At 41.5% G+C, this 24321-nt stretch overlaps 1 protein-coding gene across 6 annotated transcripts in view; it reads right to left on the bottom strand.

Moving 5' to 3' along the window:
• WARS2 (tryptophanyl tRNA synthetase 2, mitochondrial) overlaps positions 1-24321 on the bottom strand; it is a 75677-nt gene that overhangs the window by 10160 nt on the left and 41196 nt on the right. For all 6 annotated transcript variants that reach the window (XM_025052203.1, XM_025052204.1, XM_025052205.1 and 3 more), the window contains 3 exons: positions 23287-23544; positions 7270-7350; positions 4332-4417 (listed from right to left, as the gene is read on the bottom strand). In XM_025052203.1, coding sequence (XP_024907971.1) covers positions 4332-4417; positions 7270-7350; positions 23287-23544 — 425 coding nt within the window. The remainder of the gene's footprint in view (positions 1-4331; positions 4418-7269; positions 7351-23286; positions 23545-24321) is intronic.

Below are 24321 nucleotides of genomic sequence, written 5' to 3' on the forward strand. Positions count from 1 at the left end.
AGCTTCTGTCACATAATAATGCGTCTGATCTTCTTCTCTGGTGACAAAGCCATTTTTCTTTTGCAGAGTTCCTCATTGCATATACATTTACTTGGGATCCGCCCAACCCTCTGGCAGAATTAGTGTCTAGATGAATAATCAATGCCTACATATATCTGCTCGTAGAGATTTATTCTCTTATTTTTTTTTTTTTCCCCCTACTTCTTTGGCTGTGACGGTGAGTTTTCCATGCTGTTGCCTTCAACCAGCCTGGCGGGGACAAGCTTTTAGTGCCGTGTTTCCTTTTGTAAACGATTAATCCACCATCTCTGGTTGCTTGCTGGATATGCTGTGATGACTCTAATTTAGCGACTACGTATGGAAGACCCACGATACGCAAGGCCTGGTGCTGGGCGCTGTGAGCGATCTACTGAAGATTTTACCTTCTAGGGGGTTAAGGCCAGGAAGAGAGAGAACGCCGAATGGAACCAGACGTTCTTCGGGCTGGTCCTCGGGCCGTCTCCTTGTCCCAGTGAACAGCAACACCATCGATCCAGTAGCAGAGTCAGAACCCCAGGGTCATGCCCGACACGGCTCCTCATACACATCCAGCCCGTTGTGAGGCCCTAACCCTTGTACCTCCTGACATCTCGTACGTCTTGTCTACTCTCTCATCTTCACCGTCGCCATCACGGTCCAAACAGACTAGTGCAAGAGCCTCTAAATAGCCTGCCCCAGCTGCTCTTGTCCCCTACAATTCACTCTCTACATTTTGACCAGTTCTCCTTCAAAAGGACGCATCGGATTATTTCATTCTGTCCTTGAAATGCACAAACAGCTTCCCATTGCTTTCAGGAGCGGGTACCGGATTGTCTGTCGACGACCTGTACCCTTCTCTCCCTTCTCTTGATTTCCAGGGGCTAGCAGCCTAGAAGCTACGTTTCTCAGGCTCCCTTCCAGGAGGGGGGTCTGGTTTGGTGTAGGATTTGCCCCGGAGCTGGAAAGTAAGACGGAAAGAGAAGAAACGCTTGCTTTGGCAGTTGCGGGTGCCCGTGTGGGCGTCGGCAGACCGCAGAAGTGAGGCGAGGTTTTCAGCCCAAAGCTTTAAGGAGCTCATAAAATTCGAGACAGACAGGCCTCACGGAAAAGGATGTCAGTAAAGAATGAGAAGTCTCCCGAGCAGTTTCAGGAGCTGACTATCTCGTTTGCCCTGAACGGCAATAGTCTGATCCCCAGACGGTCTGGCGACTCGGCTCCCTGCTGGGACCAGCGAGCCGCACGTGGGCATCCGGTCATTCACTCTCCCTACTCTGTGTTCCGCCGGCTTTGGTTCTGCTTACGCTCAGTTCCTCGCGGCCACTGCTCCCTCATTTTCCTACGTCATCTCAGCTTTTGCTTTCACTGCGTTCTTCTCTTCCCACACTTCTCTGTTCACATTCTTGAGAGACAGAAAGCAGGTAGCCCAGGTAATCACGCTCATCTCTGTCTGAGCAGATCCAGTGACATTCTACAATGCCACTTCTTTATCTGTGAAATGGGGATAAGACACTTATCTATCTTACCGAGCTGCTGGGCGAATCTGAATAGACACTGCGTGCAGCAGCTAATACGGTGCCTGACAGATAATAGTCTCCACACGGTAATTCTTTCCTCCCCTTTTCCTCGGTCCATGCATGATGCCTTTTTCCGGATGAGGGGCATCACGGGTACTTAACAAAACTGTATGTATGTGTGTATGTGTGTGTGCATGTGTGTGTGCATGCGTGCGTGTGTGTGTGTGTGTAGAGAGTGTGATGTGAGAAAAAATATTTAATAGTCAGCTATTTGAAACTATTCAGAAAAAAGCAGATGCAAAATAAAAATTATGAATACTTGCTATTTTTATTTTGTCTCTCTTCCAATAGCTGCTATTTATTTTATTAGACTCTCAAGTCTTAGATGGTCTCAGCTCTCCGTTTCTGGATTCCTTACCAAGTTCTGCCAAAACAACCACATAAATCTTTCAGACACTGATCGAAGGCTCCTCTCCATGCCCTTTCTCGCATTCATTCTCCCGTCCGCCACGCACCACTCATTCTAATGCTGATTTTGACAAAAGCAAACATAAAATCTATACTTCTCCTGCATCAACATTTTATGAAGAAGCTACATATAAATTTGCTGGTAGGAAAAAACACAAATGCTTTTCTATCTCTCTCTCTCTCTCCCTCCTCTCTGTCTATTATCTATCTATCTATCTATCTATCTATCTATCTATCTATCATCTATCTATCTATCTATCATCTATCTATCTATTTATCTATCTTTGTTTTTTTTTAAACCTATCTATAAAATGTAACTATTCATACACATTCTGGCTATGACCTTTTTTCAAAATCCTGAAATATCTGAACCCAAAACAAACAAAACCAAACAAAAATGCCCCCCAAGTGCTTGAGCTCTGTTATGGAGAAAACAATGGCACAGACGGAAAACCAGATCTGGGTTTGAGTCCTGCCTCTGTTACCTATTATCAGGCAAACGAGGGATTTCTAAACTTGGGAGGGAGCATAATGGAGCAGATGAGGAATGTACGTCAGCACAGTAAATGCTGTAGTAAACCAGGGCTGATCTTACCGTACTTGTCTGCACACCTTGCAGTGGTCTAAGTGACACATGTGCCCAGGAAATGTGGGATATGTGTTGCGTGGCAACAGTTCCCATGGGGACAGTCTGCGGGAAGGTGGCAGGAGAAAGGAGTCCAAAGGGACAGAGTCTACAAGCCGAGCATGTGTGGCTGGCAGCATGAGTTCCGGCCTGAGACCAGACGGGAGGGAAATATAGGGCTGTTTCTCCTAAGCAAAGGAGATACAGGTGTCTGCTCCATGCCTATGACCCAATTATGTCATCACAGGTAGATAGTTTCTCTTAATATAGATAATTACCTAGTGTTATATATATATATACATATATATATATATGTATGTATATGTGTGTGTGTGTGTGTGTGTGTGTGTGTAATTTTTATCTGTTTGTTTTAACAAATTGTATGTAAAATATCGGAATCCTGATGGGGATAAATAGGAATCTGACACCGTAATCCTCCTTTTAGAAAACAGGGAAAAGAAAGGGTTTGTATGTCACCCTCGGCACATATTCTAACCACTCAATAGATCGGTAGGAGTTCGAGAAGGAAAGCTAAGCAGCTACTCTTCTGGGTGTTTCCATCGTAATTTCATAAGGGCCCCGGGGTCATGCCACAAGGTACGCACACTGTCACCTGCATGCTATTATCACATTTACATCCAAAGAATTCGAGTTCTCCGAGGGAAGACTCGCGGGAGGCTTTAGGGGAAAGGGGAGGAAGATGACTAATGGGATTTCTCTTTCTCATCAGAAGCTTTCCTAGTAGCAAGGCTTGGCCGCATGTGCGAGGTGATCTAGAAGGCCAGGTGGGGCCTAGGGAGGTGCTGTGGGGAGAGCAGGGAGGAACTGGGAGAGGGAAGGGGCCAGAAGCCCTGGCGAGCAGTTCAGAGAGTACAGACCCCAGTGTTCTCTGGCGGCCTTGTTCTGAGGCCTGTAAGCGGGGGCACTAGCTGATTAGATGGATGATGGGTCCAGGAGAAGGGAGGGCACCCTATGTCATGTTGAAAAACTTACTCTCAACCTGCAGGTTCAGTACAGTCGCCACTAGCCACAGGTAGCTGCGAAACTTTAAATGAATTAAAATTAAATAACATGTAAAATTCAGTTCCTCTATCGACATTTCAAGTGCTCGACTGCCACACGTGGCGCGTGGCCAAGGTCTTGGAAAGCGCGAACGCATTTCCATAATTGCAGGCAGGTTCCGTGGAACGGCATTGCTTTAGAATCCAGATTACACGAGAAATCGACACTTAAAACTCTCAAAGTTTAATTATTACTGGGGAAGGACATATTGCACAGTGGTTGGGAGCACAAACTCTGTATGCGAACTTTCGAGACTCTAATCCTGTTAGCTACGTGACTTTGGGCAAGTGGCTAACCACTCTGGGTCTTAGTCCCCGCATCTGTAAAATGGGGATGGTAGCCATGCAATTTTTATAAGGTCGTTGTGAGGATTAAATGGATTAATGTATGTAAAGCACTTATAAGAGTCTCCAGCAAATATGTGCTATTTAAGCGTTAGCCCTCAATGTTATTAGTGTCACAGGGGAACATACTTCTACAATGTAGCACCTATTACTGGGGAACAGATGCAAACTGATTCACGTGTCGGATCCTTTCTACGTCCCCCTCTCCCGTGAACCGAATCTTTTGGGGGATAGGTTCAAACACGCCCTCGTCAGCATGAGTCAGGTATGTATAGGACCAGGGTGAACTCCGCTCCTTACTTGTACAGCAGGACGTCAGCTGCCTGGAGCACGGGGTACGTGAGCAGGCCCACAGTTCCGTCGTGCTTCTGCTTGGCAGTTTTTGCCTATGGGGGTGAAAAGAGAGGAGGGAAAGAATCTGACATGAACCCAAATATATTGCTAAATTAAGAAATCTTTAAAGCAGGCAAAAGGTGATCTGAAGCCACCTGTAATAACATCATATCTCAGTTCCTTTGAGCAAGTCTAGCCATCTTCTAGCTGCCTCGTCTTCATGCTCCAGGATTAAATGGTAATAAGGCAAGTCTACTTCACTACAACCCTTTAAAGGATCCTGCACTCCCACTATTTTTAAATTCATTTTATCAAAGTAAGGACATAAGAGTTTTTAAGCTTCCGAATAAGATACTCTCCAGATTTCACAGGTAAGGTCAGAAAATGTCATAAAATTAAGTTTCTATAAATAACATGAGTTAATAGCCAATGCTTTTGTTTTTCTGAGGAAATCGCCCAGAAAGTTGCACACTGTGCCGTTGGCAAAACTGGAATGCTGCCTTAAAATCACATTTAAGAAAACAACAACAACGACAACAAACCCCCAAATCATGGCGTTTAAACAGTGAAATGAAGAGAAATTTTAATCTACCCATCGCGATTTATCTGTATTGATTTTTAGGTGCTAAGTCAGAGAAAGCAAAGTGCTTCCGAGACACAGGACGCGTTGTGTAGACCAAAATATTTCCTTACTGGAGAAGATGATGGAAACACCAGAGGTGACGTCAGAAATATTTAGTAACCGGCGAGCAATGGGTGCCAACTATAAACTACAGGTCCGTGCCCGCTGAACACGGGCCCCAGTGATACCAAGTGCCCTGCAGCAGTTAAACAGTGCCGACAGGTAATTCGGTTCTGAGCAGAGTTGCTTATTAGCAGGAAATACTGTGTGCAGTCCCCTGGCAACTGTGTCTAAGGCTTAGGTATCTCATTGCTTGTTAAACGATAAATAGATATTTTGGGGCATAGATAAATCTCACTTGTTTATTTAATATGAATCACTTCTCAGAGGCCCGATTATTTCTGAATGAACTCAACAAATGAACCTATGAACTTACGCGGCCCCCAAAACCAAGCTCACGGGCTCACAACTCGTGCATTCCCCACTAACGTGCAGACACGCCCTTCCCATCTGGGTCTGAAAAGCGATAGCTTCTCTCTTTCACCATCTTCATGTCAATGTTTCATAATTTAGTTACAAACTTAACATTTCTGGTTACTTCCAGCGGTTTCTGGGTTCAGCATCTAAAGCTATGGACCATTCAAAGGAAACTTGAAAGTCTGAATGCACAGTTCCTTCGGTATGTCTCCTTATTACAATGTCCATGAGAAAGGCTGGTTCGCAATGACCACTGGGTAAAGATAATGAAAGCTGAACTTGGAAGTGAGCAAACGGGAAAGAACCCAATATTTAAAAGTTGCTATTGCATTAGATTTATAGTCTTTTATATTAGAATACTGAACCTTGAAATTACAAAGAGAAGAGAAAGATGTGGAGAGCAATAATATTTATTGAGTGCCTATTATGCACCCCAGATGCCTTACATCTGTGTTATATCTTTAATCCCCCAAGTAACTCTGACCTCACAGCCCTGACTCCACCTTTCCACCCCGCTGTCCCGCCCCTCGCTGCCCCAGTCAAAACCAACCCACCCTCTTCCACAGTGCCGGAACCCTCCCCTCCTTCCCATCCGCATTTTCCCATTATTTGTTTAATTGTCCCTTCCCAAATAGACAAGGAGCCTCATGAAAAGAACTGCATCCGTCTGTCTTTGGTGACTGCTGTTCCCCCAACACCTGGCGTAGCATGAGACTTTGCAGAGGGCGTCATCGGTATTTGTTAATGAAGAAATGATCGCAGAAGGCAGTAACATGCTCCAGGAGAAGGCTGGCATTTGAAATCCATGTTTTTCGCACAAATAAGAAATTACGGGCTAGTGGGAAGGCTTCTCCGGAATATCAGTACATTTGTTTTCAGGAGGTCTTTATCCACTATTTTAAAGGAGGAATCTTTCCCATTAAATTAGTATTCACTTCTTATAAAAAGGATTTTAGTATTTAACTGAGTGTTAGAGTACTATGGTAGAGAACTTATAAAGTTTTATTTATAATTCCTGGCAGCGAATGATTCTTCAGCATCGCCGACACCTCTCACTTAGGCACTGTCGTTTTAAAGCCGGTTGTCTCTGCAGCATATGCGAAGGCTCCTGGACCAGCTTTTGAGAAAACCAGTGGCTCTGAAGATGTGCTGCAAAGAAGCTTGACACTGAAATTAGCGATGACGTAGTTGGGGGCTACCTACCCTTGGGTTATCCGATTGCAAAAATCAGTGGAAGCAAAGTACAATGAATTATCCAATTTCTCTTTCTCGGTTGAATTTCTAAGAAAAAAGTACAGCTTTAATTTTTCTATAGGTTTGAACTGTTGCCTGGACTCGACTTATTTAAATACTAAATAAAATGTGTGGTCTCGTCTCCCCACGACGAAAACATTCTTGCTCGACTGCCAGTTACTTCCAGTGGAGATGGGACAACTTCAGGGTTCAGTGAACCAGAAATTGTGATTCTTCATTAATGATAATGCAGTAGCTTCAAAGTCATTACCAAGTCCATCCGGAGGTCACTCTCATTCAACCGTACACAGATAAAACCGAATAATAAGCTGGGTATTTTTAACCAGTTTTTAAGTAGGAAGGAATCTTGGAAAACCCTTTTACTTTCCATTTAATACCCTGAGGCAGGGTTTAAAGATAGAACTTCTAGCCACTACTGAGTAGCAGACCTGGAAGGCCAATAAACTCAGGATTCCCAGAGCCTAGCACAAAAATAAACAGAGAGTGGAAAAAAGAGCTGTCAGGGGGACCTCGGACTTCCTTCTGTTTATCAATCAGATCAGTAGCGCTTACCTTCCACTGGTGTAAGTGCTGTAAGCGGGGCAGCCTGACCATGCAGGTAAGGATCCAACTTAGTTGCGTGTGTTCAGACACCTAAAGCAATAAAGTAGAACGTTAACAAAGGTTAGTGTTTTCTTGCATCTATGACAAAAATAAACAGACAAAAGGCATTACCTTAAATGGCTGAGAATACCCCCAAATCAAGGTAATTTTAAAAAGGACAGGAGAAGGGGACCGATCCATAATGCATAGAATTTTAGGTGAAGAAGAAACCTTCCAAATTAACCAATAACAATTACCAGTGTTTAAATCCTCTGTACAACATCCCTAGCAAGCAGCTGACCGGACTGTTTCAAATGTGCAGTGAGAGGTTTTCATTATGTCCTGAGACATCTATTCCATCTTTAAAAAGCCAAGGTTATTACACACACACACACACACACGCACACACACACACAAGTTCCAATCCAGTCTAAATAATGTCTAAATATACGGAAGCAGCTATAACACCTGACATGTTAACGGTAGAGAAAGGTACTGAACTTAAAGACTGAATTCTTTAGACCTAGAATCATTGGAAGTTCAGGAAACATCTATTCCATCTTTAAAAAGGCAAGGTTATTACACACACACACACACACACGCACACACACACACAAGTTCCAATCCAGTCTAAATAATGTCTAAATATACGGAAGCAGCTATAACACCTGACATGTTAACGGTAGAGAAAGGTACTGAACTTAAAGACTGAATTCTTTAGACCTAGAATCATTGGAAGTTCAGGAACCATCCTGTCACCCCCAAGGGTGTTTTTATAGTTTTTATAGTTATCCCTCCTCCCTGCCTCGACTCCTTTTCTTTTTCCTCCTCCTTCTCCCCGCCCCCCTTTTTTTGAAAGAGATCTAGTCAGCTAGAAAATATGACTTTTTCCCTATCTGTTTTTGTCTCAACCAGATTTAATCAAGTCACCAAACCTGGCAACAACTGCGATGATTCTCGGGCCCTGGGCCAGGTTCTAACCATGAGCTGGAATTTAAGGTCTATGCATCATCTTGTTCCGGGGCCCAGGGGAATCCCAGCCCTTCATCCACTGTGGCTTTATTTGTGTCCATATGATTTCCTTAAAAAGCAGAGACTGTTGCCAACTCTGAAAAGTGGCCCCAAATGTGTTCTTTGTGGGTTTTACAAAGTAACGTAAAGGAACGGGGCTGAACCAGCCCCGGCCGGTTTTATGAGCAAAGAACCGCCATCTGGCCTAAGATAGTTTCTCGTTTTTTATCTCAAGTCATGGAGAGGGAAGAGTTGTTTTTCACGTGTTTGACAAGGAATCACTTTTAAAGTTTTGCAAGCCGCTGGGCTGAATCTGTCATCTTTCTTCCGAGAGGCATTTGGGTTTCACTGGGGGCAGTGGCTTTGACAGCATTGTCCATGCAAATTGCTAACTGCTGCCGTAAACAAACAGCTGTCGGAGGAAAACAGTAAGTAAGAGGATTATTGCTTCTCATCATTAAGCGAAACACATTCCCATTAGAACTAATAAAACAAGAGCTGGTTTTTGGCATTAACAAGTAGGAGAGGATTTCTTTGTTTCTTCTTTACTGAACTGGGGAAGGGAATGAATGATAAGGCAGAAAACGACCAAAGTCAAGGTGATCCCTTTTCTGCAACTCCGGCTCACGTGCTTAGCTTTGGTGACATGCGAAAAACTAGCATCGGGTCTCCATGAAATCAAGTATTTTCCTTGGAGTAGCTTTTTATTTGGACATATGGAATGCGACTGATTTTAATATTCTGCAGAGATCTTCCTGGCGTTTCTGAATAAGGAGGCATGAAAATTAATCCAAATTATTCTTATACAGAAAAAGTAGGTGAAAGGTCAGAGGCAGTTATTTTTCACAATTTACCATTAATAATTATATAAGGCGGGGAATCAACTTCAGGAGTTGGTTCTCTTACGTCACTCGTATTCGTGACAACGGCTTGGACAGGCCTGGATTTCTCTCTGGAGGAAAGTGAAAATGGTCTTTAAATATAGTGTATTCTGAGTTATGTTGTGTAATCACAAACAAAATAACAATACGATCCGCTTTAGCCACAGAAAGACAAAAGCACAGAACAGTAAGGTGGTCTGCTGACCATCCACAAACCGGCCAGCAGTGACCGCAGATTTCTGCCCCCCCTAACTGTGACAGTAAAGACATGCAAATTTGGCGGTTACAGCAGTTTTGCCTGTCTCGTTCATTGCTGTCAAACAAGCGTCTGGTACGCTGTAGGCGCTCAATAAATACTCGAAGAATGCCTGAATTAATAGCAAAGGCTGCAGAAAGAATGGTTAGAACCGAAAAGAACCCGTTAGGTTTAGCAATGGATTTGTTGGTAACCCAGGCAAAAGCAGCTTCTGGGCTGTGCCCGGGATGGAAGCTGCCTTAGAGAGGGGCGGGTTGAGGTGTGACTAGGGGTCAGGAGATGAAGACAGAGGTGCAAGAACAGCCAAGTGGTTAAGAGCTCGCTCTATCTTTGGAGCGAGGCTGCCTGGAACTGGATGCTAGTTCTGCGGCATATGAACTGAGTGACCCTGGGCACGTGACTCAGCCTCTCTGCACCTCAGTTTTGTCATCTGTAAAATGAGATTAACAAGGGGATCCACCAGAGAGCGCTTAGAAGAGTATCTAGCACACAGTGAGCACTCGATAAATGGGAGTTATTACTATGGATTATTTTTAGGAAGACTTTTATCTTAACTTTTTTATTTTGAGATAACTATACATTCCCATATAGTGGTAAGAAATAATATAGAGAGATCAGTACGCCCTTCACCCAGTTTTCCCCGTTGGCACCACCAACCAGGAAAATGAATTTGACACACTCCAGCCACACCGTTTAGATGTCCCCAGTTTTACAAGCGCTCCCTGTGTGGGTATATTTAGTTCTGTGCAATTTTATCACATGTGTACGTATGTGATACGTAGAGCCGGAGATGGCGATAACTAGTAGGGGTTAGAGAATAAAAATTTTGTTTTGTTTTTTAAGGTAGGATAGGTCTACTCTCTACGAAACATCTTCCGCTGAAACAGGAGGGGAAATACATATAGATGAGGTTGTGTCTTGTGGGATAGGAGCGGAGAGCAGAAAGTTGGAAGACCGCACATCGAACGGGCTCTGTCATCTCTGAAAATAGAAGACGGGATGATCAGAAACAAATGGGGTAAGAAATATCCTCAATGCAATTGCTGGGTTTGATAGGAAAGAACAATAGATCCTGAATAGAGTTATATAAGGCTTGATGTTTTGGGGTGTTTTTGTGAATTAAAGAGGGCAATCATTTGTCAATTACACTGTTGGTGAAACCCTAGGCAGACTAAAATGTTCTGCCTAAATAATAGGTCTTTAAAAAGTTTTGCGGAAAAAAGATGCCTAGTTGATTGCATCTTTAATTTTCTTTGGTCAGTAAGGATTTTTAACAGGATCCCATAAGTACCAAACAGAAAGCAAAAAATCTGGATATATTAAACTACATTAAAATCGATAACTTCTCTTTATCAAACACCACCATTTAAAGAGGGAAAGGCGAGTCACAGAGTGGGAGGAGATATTTGCAGAACTGTATAGAATAACTGGTATACAGAATGTGCAAAGAACTCCTGCAAACTGATAAGGAGAAAGCGGATAACCCTATGAAAATTGGCCAAATGCATTACATGCAAATTAAAGTCGTAACGCGTATACCACTACCTACGCATCAGAACACTTAAAGTGAAAAAGCCGAATAATACCAAATATGGCAAGGAAATTGAGTAAACAGAACTCTTATACACTGTTCTGGGATGTAAACTGGTAATACACCAGCTTTGAAAACTGACCATATCCACTGACACTCGACATTCATATAACATCTGACTGAGGCAGTCCATTTCTAGGTATATATCTAACAGGACGGTGTATATATGTTCACAAAAATATCTGTGCGAGAATATAATGTAAGAGCCCCAAAATGTAAGCAATCCAAATGTCCACCTACACGGAATGGATAACCTGTGGTATATTTGTTCAATGGAATACTGGAGCGATGAGGATGAGTGAACAATTTCATTTAATGAGTCGATCTCGTAAACGCAATGTTGAGTGCAAGAAGTCATACAAAAGAAAACGTTCTAAATAATTCAAATTATATTAAGTTTAAAAATACGTTATCTTAGGGGGAGGGATAGTTAGTGACTGGAAAGGGCATGAAAAGCATCCTGGCTATGAGTTACATGGATGTGTTCAGTTTGTAAAAATAGGTAAAAGGCTAGTAAATCTAACTACTAGATTTAGGCTTTGAATGAGATAAAATGTTTTAGCACCTTTTTTGGTGCTAAAATGTTTTAGCACCTTTTTTGGTGCTAAAACAAGATGGAGGGACTTCTGGAATAGCAGAATAACCACCTCTGAAAATCTGCTCCTTCATAAAAGCATTGAGAACACTAGCAAAACTTGTCAAAGTCAACTTTTACAGAACTCCGGGAAATTAACTAAAGGCGGGCAATAGAATAGTTAAGAAAAACATCCGAATCTCAGTGAAAACAGAGAGCTTTGTGGCATTTTAACTCTCCTTATTCCCATCAGCCTGTGGTAGTCATGGAAACCAGCAGCCTAGCGGCCATTGGAAGGGAGGGCTGGGTTTGGAGCCCCTCAGAAAGACCCACCTCCAGAGAATTGTCACTACTTGATCTATCTGACAGCTCCGTGGAAAAGCCCCATATGCAGGCTTACTGTTATTTGACCTGACTGCGAGCTCATTCAGGGGGAAAAGCCTTACCCCTACGGCATTTTTCTGAAATAATCGGCAGCAAAGACTTAACATTGCAGCTGCCTGAGGTGCTGACACCAGCAGGATAAAACGAGAAGCTGGCCAGAAAACGTAAAGGGAAAAGCTGTGAAACGATGTGTCCATAGGGTGCTTTGGAAAGACCTGACATCTTCCTAGGCATCCAGAAGGCCACATGCATGCGTGGGACTCTAGACACGCCTAGGAAATACCTGGGAAGACCCCCTTACTCACCTCCAGCTCACCTTGAGGTCCAGTGTAAGCCCCCCAGCCAAGGGTTGAAAGTGTAGGATCAAGGCAATTTCTGTTCAATCAGTACCTGAGCACTAGGCTAACTCAGAGGAGACCGCAGTGGCCAGATATGACAAAGAACAGAGACTTTACAGAATCGCTGCAGAAAAGTCACTAAACAAACAAACAAACAGCAACAACACAAATGAACCCTAGGTGTGGCCATATTTCCGGAGTGAATTCTAACAAATATTTAAACGATTAATACCAATTCTGCACAGTCTCTTCCAGAACATAAGGGGGTACGCTTCCCTATTTATTCCAGGAAGCCTGTATTATCTTGATACCAAAACCAGGCACGGACATCACAGTGAAGGAAAACTACTGACCAATACCCTCTGTGAATGAATATAGATACAAGACTCCTCAACAAAATACCAGCAAATGATCAAGTGGGATTTACTCCAGAAATGCAAGCTTGGTTTAATATCCAAAAATCAATCGGTGAAAACAGCAAGGAAACAAAAATAAAGATTGAGAGACAAAAAAATCGATCAATGTTATACTACAGTAATCTAGACAATGTAGTACTGGTATAAAGATAGAATATATAGATCAATGGAACAGGATTTCAAGTCCAGAGATATCCATACATTTACGGACCATCGATTTTCAACAAGGGTGCCAAGACGATTCAATGAAGGGAAGAATAGCATTTTCAACATATGATACTGGGACAACTGAGAAATATCTACATATCTATGTTTATATCTATAATCATAAGAATGGTGTTGGAACCCTATCTCACAGCATACATGAAAGTTAACTCATAATGGATCAAAGACCTAAATGTAACTGTCAAAACTTAAAATGCTTAGAAAAAAAACAGGAGTAAATAAATCCCCTTGACACTGGGTTAAGCAATGGTTTGTAAATATGACACCAAAGCCACAAGCAAAACAATGACGAAGAAGATTAATCTTAGTCAAAATTAAAAATATTTTGTGTTTCAAAGGATATCATCAATAAAGTGAAAGATAATTCACAAAATGAGAGAAGATATTGCAAATCATATATCTGATAAGGAGTCTGTATCCAGAATATATAAAGAACTCTGACAACTAAACCATCAAAAGACAGATAATTCAATTAAAAATGGGCGAAGGATTTGAAAAGATATTTCTCCAAAGAAGATTTGTAAATGACCAATAAGCACAGAAAAGATGCTCGACATCACTAGCCATTAGGAAAATGCAAGTCAAAACCACACTGAAATACCACTTCACACTCACTAAGATAGTTAAAATAAAGACAGACAACAAGTTTGGGGAAAGAAACAGAGAATTTGGAGTCCTTATGGATTGGTGGTGGAATTCTCATACAAAACGATATAGCCACTTTCAAAATAGTTTAACAGTTCACGAAATATTAAATATAGAGTTACTATATGATGCAGTAATTCCACTCTTTGGTGAATACTCAGATAACTGAAATTACATATCCACATAAAAACTTTACACAAATGTTCATAGTAGTGTTTTTCATAATAGCTAAAAAGTGGAAACCACCCAAATGTCCGCTAACTAATGAATGAATGAACAAAACGTGGTGTATCCATACAATGGAATATCATTCAAAAATAAAAGCAAATGAAATACTGATAAATATTACAACATGGACCAACTTCAAAGATGTTATGCTAACCGAAAGAAGCCAATCACGGAAGAACACTTGCTGTATGATTCCGTCTGTATCAAACGTTCAGAAGCGACAAACCTAGACGAGACAAAGGTTGCCAGGGAGAGGGTGGAGGGGCACCGGAGCGATTGCTGATGGGTACTGAATTTCATTTCTGTGACTATGCGAAGCGTCATTGCACTGTATACTTTAAATGAGTGGATTCTATGATACGTGAATTATGTCTCATTAAAGCTATTTAAAGAAACTACACATGTGGAGCTCATCACAACTGTCCTTTGAGGCATCACCAACGAATTATTCAGTGGCAATAAAGATAACCAGTTTGAGTAGTCCGGATTTTGTTATCTTGACAAGGTCTCTGCTTTCCTCCATTGAACCCCAGACTCATACATCCCGCTATCCATCAGCATTTTTAGGTGGCTATCTAACAGACATCTTCAGCTCAACACATCCAAAACCAGACTCCTGACTGTCCATCCCAAACCTGCTCTCTCCACGGCTGTCACCCCCGTTGGTGGCAACTTCATCCTTGCAATTACTTAGGCAAAAACCTTAGAGTCATTCGTCACCCCTCGTTGGCTTTCGCACCCCGTGACTAATCCATCTGCAAACCCTGTCGCTTCTACCTTCGAAATGTATTCAGAATCTTATCACTTTTCACCGCTTCTGCCGATGGCACTCTGGTCCAAGGCCCCATCCGCACTCCCCTGGATTCCTATAACAACTTCCTGCTGGTCTCCCCGCCTCCACCCCAGCTCCCGTACAGTCTGTTCTTGACGCAGCAGCCTAAGTGTCCCTTTAAAATATATATCATGTCACTTCTGTGCTCAAAATCCTGCACTTCTTGTGTCCTCAGAGTACCAGCCAAAGTCCTTACAATGGCCCACACACTAGGCATGACCTCCCGTTCAACCCTACTACATCTGCGATTCAAATCCTGCTCCTCCTCTCCCTCTGCTCCGTCTCATCCGGCCATGCTGGCCTCCTTGTGTTCCCTGAACGCAGCTGGCACGCTCCCACGCTAGGGGCTTTGTTCTGGCTCCTCTCTCTGATAGGAATTCTCTCGCCTAGCTTCTCACCTGACTAACTCCCTCACTTAAGTCTTTGCTCAAATATTATCTTATTGAGGGGCTTGTCCCCACAGTTTAAAGTAGCAATCCGTTCCCCTCAACACCACTTCCAATTCCCCTTAATTTTTTCCTGTATAACTGATCACCTTCTAAGATACTTCACGTCTGACTTATTTATTACAATTATTACTTCTTCTGTGTTACCGCAACAGAGTAAATACTATGGCAGTGAAGATTTTCGTCTGTTTTCTTCACTGATGTAAACATGAATACCTAGCACAGTACCTAGGACACAGCAAGTGCTCAATACATATTTGTTAAATAAATGCATGAATGAAATTAAAGGTTTACGAATGGGGCAATGTCTAAAACAAATGTAGCATATTTAGAGAATGGCGTACTATACAACGAATAGAAGAAATGAGCTAGATTTATATGTATAAATAGAAGAAATGAGCTAGATTTATATGTATAAACCTTATCTGTGAAGATCACAAAAAATAGACCGCTGAGTGAAAAAAAGAAAATTGCAGAAAGGTACTACGATATGGCACCATTTATGTAATTATAGGTTGATATTAAACATATAATAAAGATGTTATATATTGTTCAAGAATTATACATGAAAACAGGTATGAAAAATTGGCTAGATGGATACACAGCAAATCTAATATTTTGGTTAGACAGATTGGGGGATCGAAAATAGGGACTCGGAGGTGGAGGGCAAAGGGACTCAGCAAGCACAGGGTTAAAGGGGGCTTCAACTTTATAATTATTTTTTAATATAAGGAAGTCCTGCAAATCTGACAAAACGTTCACAACATTCATCCTTGGTGTTGGGAATATGAATGTTTGTTATATTAGTCTCTGTATTTAAAAAACTTTTCAAAAATATTCAATTAACAAAAAGAATACTGAATAGCATGATTCCAAAAGGTATAGCTGCCAGGTATCAATCAAACCCGTTCAAGCAATCAGCTGGTTCAGTAAATACTAGATCAAATATCTAAAATACCCTCAGTGCCCCTTATGATTTTACTATTTCCCGTAAATGTTATCTTCCCAGGAACTAGGTCCTATTAAGTTTTAGTTCGGACACCTGGAAGACTGTTCAGACTCACAAATTTCCAATTATCCTTTCTTCTCGGAAACTAGCAATTTCACGCTGAGTTATTTTTATTAGACTCTTATCATGCTCATGGCAAATCCCCTTAACAGAAACCTTGTTTGGGGATCTGACTTCAACTAAAAGAGCTCTGTTATCAATGATAAGCTCTCACTCACTCTCTTCAGCCGGTCTGCCGCCTGTCAGTATTTATGTTCCCCGATGAACATCCCTCTGTACACATTTGGATTTTCCTACACTGTTTCTTAGTCTCATACTTCCACAGCTACATACATAGCTTCTCTCTGTCTGCCCCTGACTTAAAGTCACGCCCATCTAAATTCTGTTGCTTATCGTGTATATATGTGGACATACGTATTATTTTATCTCTAGCATTATATTAGTCAGCTTTTTCTAGGGTGGGTCAGGTAATAAATAACCCTCAATATAAATGTCTTACAGTAATGGTTTCTTTCTCTTTCACATTACGTATCGGTTGTTGTAGGCTGGTTGTAACACTGCTTTATACACCTTCTCATTCCGGGACCCTAACTGAAGGAGTACCCTCTCTCTGGAAGACACCATTCTCAAGTCAGAAGGGAAAAAAGCAAGAGGATTAGAAGAAACATGGAACAGCTAGTGGAGATTCCGCTCGGGCATGGCGAACATCATGCCCACTCACCTTCCATCGGCTAAAGCAAGTCACATAAACAAGCCCAACGCTGGGGGGCGGAGGCAGGAACAGATGCTTCTATAGGATGCAGTGCCAGTCACGTGACAAGAAAATCTCTCTCTTCAGTATTTGCATTTCCTTAAATTTCTATGTGGGTATATCTGATAGACCCAGGAGTTTAGGTCCAACAAAACCATGAAGGTTTTGGGGGACGACATTAAAATATAAAACCTTTTGTTCATCGAAGGACACAAGTAATGAAGTGCCAAGACAACCCACGAGATGGGAGAAAACAAAAACGCCCGCAACTCAAAACAAAACAAAACAAAACAACCTGATTAAAAAACAGGCAAAGGACTTGAATAGATATTACTCTAATGAGGCTGTAGAAATGGCCAACGAGCATAGAGAAAGATGCTCGGCATCAGTTGTCACTAGGGAAATGCAAATAAAACCACAATACTTTTCTGAATGTTTGAGATACTTCTTAAAAGTTCACAAAAAACCTTCGGCAACAAACTCTTCCGAAAATATTTTATTATCGAGTATAAAGAGAGGCGCCGTCATTAATTTGACTACCATCTTCCAGTTCTACTCCACCCTCGGATGAATCAAGGTGCCGGGGTGGCAGTAGTGTGTGTGTAGCTGGGTGGGATGAGAGAGAGTTAACATCTGCCAGGTGTCATACATCGTATTATTTAAATATCTCCATTATAGACCTAAACGAAGGGTTTCAGAGAGCTTGAGTAACTTGCCCAGTGTCACAAGAAGGGATCACGGTGAGATTCAGGCCAATCATTTCTGGCTTCAAAGCCTGTACTCTTTCCACTATTCCCCTGAGAGTAAAAGATAAATCTTGAAAATATAAGAGATGACCCAAGCCAGGTCCCAGATGGAGCCAGTGCAACCACTGCAACTTGCCCGTCAAGTCACACAGGAGAACAGATCTCGAAAAAGGAAGTGGAACTATCTGGAAATCTTTAGAGAGGGAAGTAACGTGAGAAGTTAGGTTATGTAATAATCTTCCTAACTTCTCTATCTTATTTATGCCATCGGCCATTTAGACCCTTTGCTTGGGAGGCGATGCCAGCTTTACGAATAGATTCCTCAAGTCCATTCATCTGTCAGACGGTTGCTTCCTTCCTTTCGATTATGAGTTGAATGTGCACCTGTCGTTGGTAGGCTAACGACTTTGAGAGTTCAATAAATATAAATTTGTACTCAGATAGGCTTCCAAAATTACTGGGAGAAATGAAAACATAAGAGACTCTGTCGCAGTTTAGGCCTTGGTGTCACACCTCTGAGATGAGGGACAAGGAGTCAGGTATAACTTTTGTTTGTATTCGGCGAGCCAAGAGTCATGTCATCAGTTCCTTGGGCATTCATTCAGAAACTGATTCCCTCGTAGCCCCCTTTCCTTCATTATTATTATTAATTTTAGTTTCCTGGGAAACAAAACATGACTCTCATTAGAGAGCGAGGCCACGTTCCAAAGCTGCAGATTCCATTCTCCTCCCTCTTGACTCTTCGCTGGACGTTTGGGACCCTCTGGAACACGATGTCTGATGATCAAAACTGCCCTTTTCTCCCAGCCTTGGCAGGAAGCCGTGCCTAAAGCTACAGACCCCAGCTTTTATTTCCCATCCGCAGGGCGATTCGATCGCAAGGAAGGTAACGACTAAAGATGCTGAGACACGCACCTCAGAGACAGCTGTGGGAATCAGGTTGGGTCTGCATTCGAGCTTACTGGAAATAAAAGTCCACTGACTCTGGCGCTGGGATGAAAAACCCCTGCCAATACACACACACAGGCAGTCTTTTCCTCTCTCTCTCTCTCACACACACACGTGCTCCCTCTCTCTCTCACACACACATGCACACACACCTTTCAGAGGGGAGGCTCTGTAAAATTCCCCACACATGGCAAACATATTTTAGGGAAGCACCCTGACTAGAGGCCAGTGGGAGAGAAAGAAAAAGAAAATAATGAGAAAAATCTTCAATAAGCCTAAATTGTTCCAGTCAGACTGCTGAGAAAGAATGCAAAGAACTGGAGATGAAAATTATTGGTAAGATGGGCATCGTAACAAAGCTACTTCTTACCCTACTTCAGACGGTTACTGGCACTTACTCTGACGCGTAGCAACAGTACCTGGGGAACCTCGTTTTCTATGTAGCTGTAAAAATTTTGCTTAACACAATGGATATACATGAAAAGAACACATTATTCAAAGTAAAAAATTTGTTGCCTCTAATTCACGATTTCAAAAATTCTTAATTTTACTTGTAAATAATTATGGGGGTGGGGGGAGGCAGGTCTAAGTAATTTTAACTGGCTTTGGCTCCCAATAGTGAAGTATAATTTGTTTTCTAAATGCCCATCCTCTCTGCTACATATTTAATGATTAATTAAATGCACTGGGAAATTTCCAACGTAAAGGAACCAACAGAAACCTCGTTAAAATGTAAACCGATCTCTAAGTTATCTGTTTTATAAGTTAAGAAGTGACTTACCAAATTTTCTAAAAATGAAACCAGAAAAAAAATACTCAATTTCTGCATTAAAGAGTTATTGGTAAAAGTTAATTAGATCGTCTGAGCACGCATGCACATGTGCGTGCACAGACACACACACACACACACACACAAACATGCACATGTGCATACACAGACACACACACACACATACACAACCTCAGTGATAAAAGGTGACGGAGTGGAAAAAACACTGGCCCGGTGCATGGGCTTTCTGCGCACCAAGTTTAGATTTTCACCCTGAGAGAAAGAAAGAGGCGTCGACGTATTTTACGTAGAAAGATGGCTACCATGGGGGGAAGGGGCTATCAATTTTTGAAACTGACGCAGGACCGCAAGGGTGATGTAATGGTCGAGGCAAGAAGTAACCAGGGCCTGGAGGTCAGCTCTGGCTCTCTGCTGGCCCTCTGTCAGCTCCTGAGACAAAGCTATGGTCGGAGCAGAGTATGGTTCTCTCGCACGAGTGCATCTTCCCAAAGTGGTGCCTTAGGCAGAAAATAAAAAAACAAAAAGAGTCCTGGATTCAGCACTTACAAGCTGCATGACCTCAGGTAGCCAGTTAAGAAGATGTATTTGTTAAACATTGACTAAGCACCAGGCGCCTCTCAGAGAATGGTTTTAAGTTCATTTTCTAATTTACTTAATCTCTTCATACCTTAATTGATTAACCTGTGAAAGAACAGTAATGCCTAACTCACACACTGTTTTGAGAATTAAAAGGGAAGTCAGATGCTTGAAAAGGCTTGGTAAATCTTACACATTTAAAAAGATTAGTTTTCTAATAGACATAACTTTCAGTATTTTTTCTAGATCTAAAAATGCAGTGAGTATTTTCAATCCCCAACTGTTCGAGGCTCCACAGAGGGATAAAAACTGTTGTTAATTATTGGTTTTGGTATTGCAAGATATAAAATACGAACACCATGATTCTTTCGCCTGTTAGAACACTGTGAATAAGGAGCCGAGTGTTTAAAATAATAACTGTGTCAGGGACATTAGCGACTATGTGGGATGGTAGTTTATAGCCACTAAATATCAGATGACAGATTAGTGCAAAGAGAAAGCAACAAAAAATTAAGGCTCATTTTTATGCTCAAAAGAGCTAATTTTAGAGCAAATTAAAAAAAAAAAACGATAAACATATTGGAGGCATGAAAAAAAGGGGGAGCATAAAAAAATCAAAGTCTTAATTTCTTTTACGTGCAGAAGAATTTTTTTTATGTGACGAATAAATCAAATCAATTTACTGATCAATAAAACTTGCTCGATAAATCAAAAGGCATAAAAAAAGGAGACTTAAGATCCACGAGCAAATGTAATGTGTGGACCTTGACTGGATCATTCAAACAAGCCAACTTTAAAAGACATTTTGGGAGAATTAGCATAATTCCAATATGGACTGGGTATTAGATGATAATATAGAATTATCGCTAGCTTTGTCAGGTGTGCTGACAGTATTGTGGTTATATAAGAAAATTTCCTTTAGTTTCTGGAGAGGCATACTGGAATATTTAGGGAATGAAATGCTATGATGTGTGGTATCTGCTTTAAAATACTTCAGTGAAGAAAACGACATCGATGAGATCAAATCATAAAATGTTAGTAAGTGAAAGGGGTACAGTATGCTATGCTCTCTATTCTTCTACATATATTCTTTATGAAATAGTTTAAAAAGCAAAGAAGACCTGGTAAGATACCCAGTCCGGCCACTGAGTTGGAATAAGGTTGGTTGCCCCAGGTAAAGAAATGAATGGCCCGGACCAAGCATGTCTTGGTGTCAGACAGACACCTGGGGACAATTCGTTGAATGTGGGCTGATGAGTGCTTCTCGGTAAATGATCAAAATTCGCCTAAGGGAGCTGAAGGCAGGGACGGGAGGGGTAGAACAGTGAGATAGTTTAGAGGTGCACAAAGGCCACTGAGGAAAGAGGCAGCACTGGTTACTTCCACTCTCTGACCTAGACCCACAACCACTTAGGGAACCAATGAGCTCGTTACATACCCTAAAAAATCAAAGGGAAGGTGAATTTTATTATCCCTCATTCAAGAAGGAGTTCTCACAAAGCTCCCGTATGGTGGGTTCCTCCTTCAGTTGCTGTTTTGAATGACAAAGTACCATGTGGAAGAAGATAACCTCGATTACTGCAAATATTAGATGCTGATGGAGGCCACTGCCAAAAGTCCTTTACGAAGGAGGAAAAATATTTTAATACGGTAATCATTCCTGGGGGTATGAGCTCAATGTGCAAGGGCTGGATGTGGTTGTAAATAAGTCTTTAATTTTAAAAGTCACTTAAAAAAGCAATCTGGCCAGGGCTTACTTTGGGGAGATGAGGCATTTTCATCTACAAGAAGTATGGAAATAGGTACCGGGAATACAATTTTTAGAAATGGTATCACGTAAGGATCAAAAGGGAGCTTGTATCAAAAACAGCCTGGATGGCGTGAAGATGATGTGTGCTGGAAAATGCATCAGGCGACTCGAAAACTCTAACGGTGACTGGCATTACGATGTTGGAGACGGATGTGAGCGGGTGGAATAATCCTTGTCTCATGACATCTGAGAGGCGCATTCCTTTCAGAGAGAAGGTGAGAGTGCTTCTGAGGTGGGACAACCAAAAAAGTGAGAGATCTGGGGACAACTAGTTTGAAGAAAGTAAGAGCTATGAGAGAAGGCCCCGTAGGGTAACAATGGTGCAAAATAAGCATCTGCAAGTATTTGAAGAGCAGAAGCTCAATTGATGGATGGAAATTATAGGGAGGCAGGTGTTCGCTCACTATAAGAAGTACTTTACAACAATTAGATCTGTCCAAGATTGAATTGGAGAAGTCTTGTGTGTAAGTAAAGGCTTCTTGACCCACTATAAGGAAGGAAATTGACGTAAATTTCCTTTATGGTCATTGTAATGATTAGATTCTAATATGTTATCAAATGACCTTCAAGCTGGCAACAAGTTTGACTTGTTGATAACTGCATTTGTTTTGTGAAGATAACTCTTTTCGTTTATTATATATTTTTTAAAATGGTTGCATGAATATTAAGTTCATGGGTGATAAAAAAACACACAAAAATAATAACTATCAATGTTTATGATCAAGGAAGGAGATATACACATGGGTAACACACACCACACATGTATATATGTTAACATGTGCCAAAATATGTATAACATACCATTCCTTGGCTGGGGCTTTGTTACAGGTTAAAGAAGATATATAATGGGGGCGTTATCCAATTAACGTTTTCATCTTCTTTGCTAGGGAGTCTCTTAAGGGCCTTGTCTCTAGTCCAGGCTATCTGCCTGTCCAAGCGTAAGCTGATTCATCCGCAGTGAAGATATGAGTCAGATATTTTGGCTTTGTTCTGAAGCCTTTCCTGGCTTGGACTCAAAACACTGGATGCTGCCTTCCAACTTCCTAGCTAGTTCTCTCAAATCTTCTCAAAAGCTATTATACAAAGAATGAACAGTGGGACTTATCCAATAGGCCTTCCAATCACAATACTCAATAAAGCAACGTTGGAGTTTGGTAAAACCAAACTCTGTCCTTGATCCCCAGGAGATCAGGCAACAGCAGGAAGTCATCAGTCTGGATGCAATCCAGTATAGGAGACAATTCCAGGGCCAGAAGTACTAATGAGACACAACTTTTTGATATATGAAGCACTACAAATTTACTAAGTACAGTGGAGGAAAAGTTGAAAAATACTACCGCATTAAAATAATACTTAATGATATGAATACAGAGAAAAACATCAAAATGAAACAGTCGCATCTGATGAAATCATCCTTGAATCATTTTTTTTTTTTTTTAAATCACAAACAGGAGCTATATAAGCCATTCGAACTTTTCTTTAAATAATCTGAAAATAAAAGTTTTCTTCGTTCTAATCTAAGACACTGACCTGAGATTGTTGGAAAAGGATGCTCTTCTCGGGGTTTATGCCACAAGCAAGAAGAGCAGCAGTCATGTCCAAGATGCTCTGCCGCAGGACGGCTGGGTCCTGGGGGACAGTGACGGAGTGCAGGTCGGCAATGCTGTACAGCACGGAGTCATGCTCGTCCTGCAGTCTCACCCAGCTCTCAATGGCTCCCAGGTAATTCCCAAGGTGGGGGATCCCCGTAGGCTGAATGCCAGAGAATATTCGCTTCACGGCGTCTTTCTGGAACACAGGAAAATAAACGTATTTGCTTTCGAGGCAGAATCCATGAATCCAAGTTACCATAGCTGTAATGGCGAGTCCTATTTTTTTAAACTGTAATCTGACAGTTGTCATCTTTATGCATTTATTTTATGCCTTCTCTGTGCAAAGTATGATGTTAGGTGCTATTAGAAACAGAAACTGATATTTACAATGGAGGGGGAGGGTTGAGTTCAAAAACTTACAAATACAAAGGCTCATGAGAAAAAGTCTGCATTCCCAAGAGAATGCGATCTAATTGGAGAGAGAGGAAAACGTTTATGAAAAGGTAAATAACAGTACTATGTGGCAACATGACCTTGATCGGTTTGGAAAGATAAATAGTGGGGGACAGGAAGGTGTTCCCAAGAGGAAAAGATGACTGAATCTGGGAGTCAGTGAGGAAAACTTCAGACAGAGAATCAAATTTCATGGGAGAGTAAAGGGGCCTCAAGGGTTTTCACGTGATTTCATTCATTTTGCAGTAAAGGCAATGAAGCATTAGGGGTAAAGGCTACCATTTACTAAAATGGGTTTTCTTTAAAAGTAATTGCTGATATATCAGTATATCTTAAGGGAAATTAATTACATAATTAAGTGTGCAGGATCTTGGGCTAGAAATTTGGAAACCTATACTCTATGTCTAATATTACTTCTTGATAAAGTTATTTAACTTTTCCTTTTACTTTTGATAAATCATACTTAGTTTTGTATGACTTCAAAAAAGTCTTTAATTCTGTATAATTTTTTAAATTATAA

The sequence above is a fragment of the Pteropus alecto genome, unplaced genomic scaffold (assembly GCF_000325575.1).
Source record: "Pteropus alecto unplaced genomic scaffold, ASM32557v1 scaffold106, whole genome shotgun sequence".
In the NCBI taxonomy this organism is placed as follows: domain Eukaryota; kingdom Metazoa; phylum Chordata; class Mammalia; order Chiroptera; family Pteropodidae; genus Pteropus; species Pteropus alecto.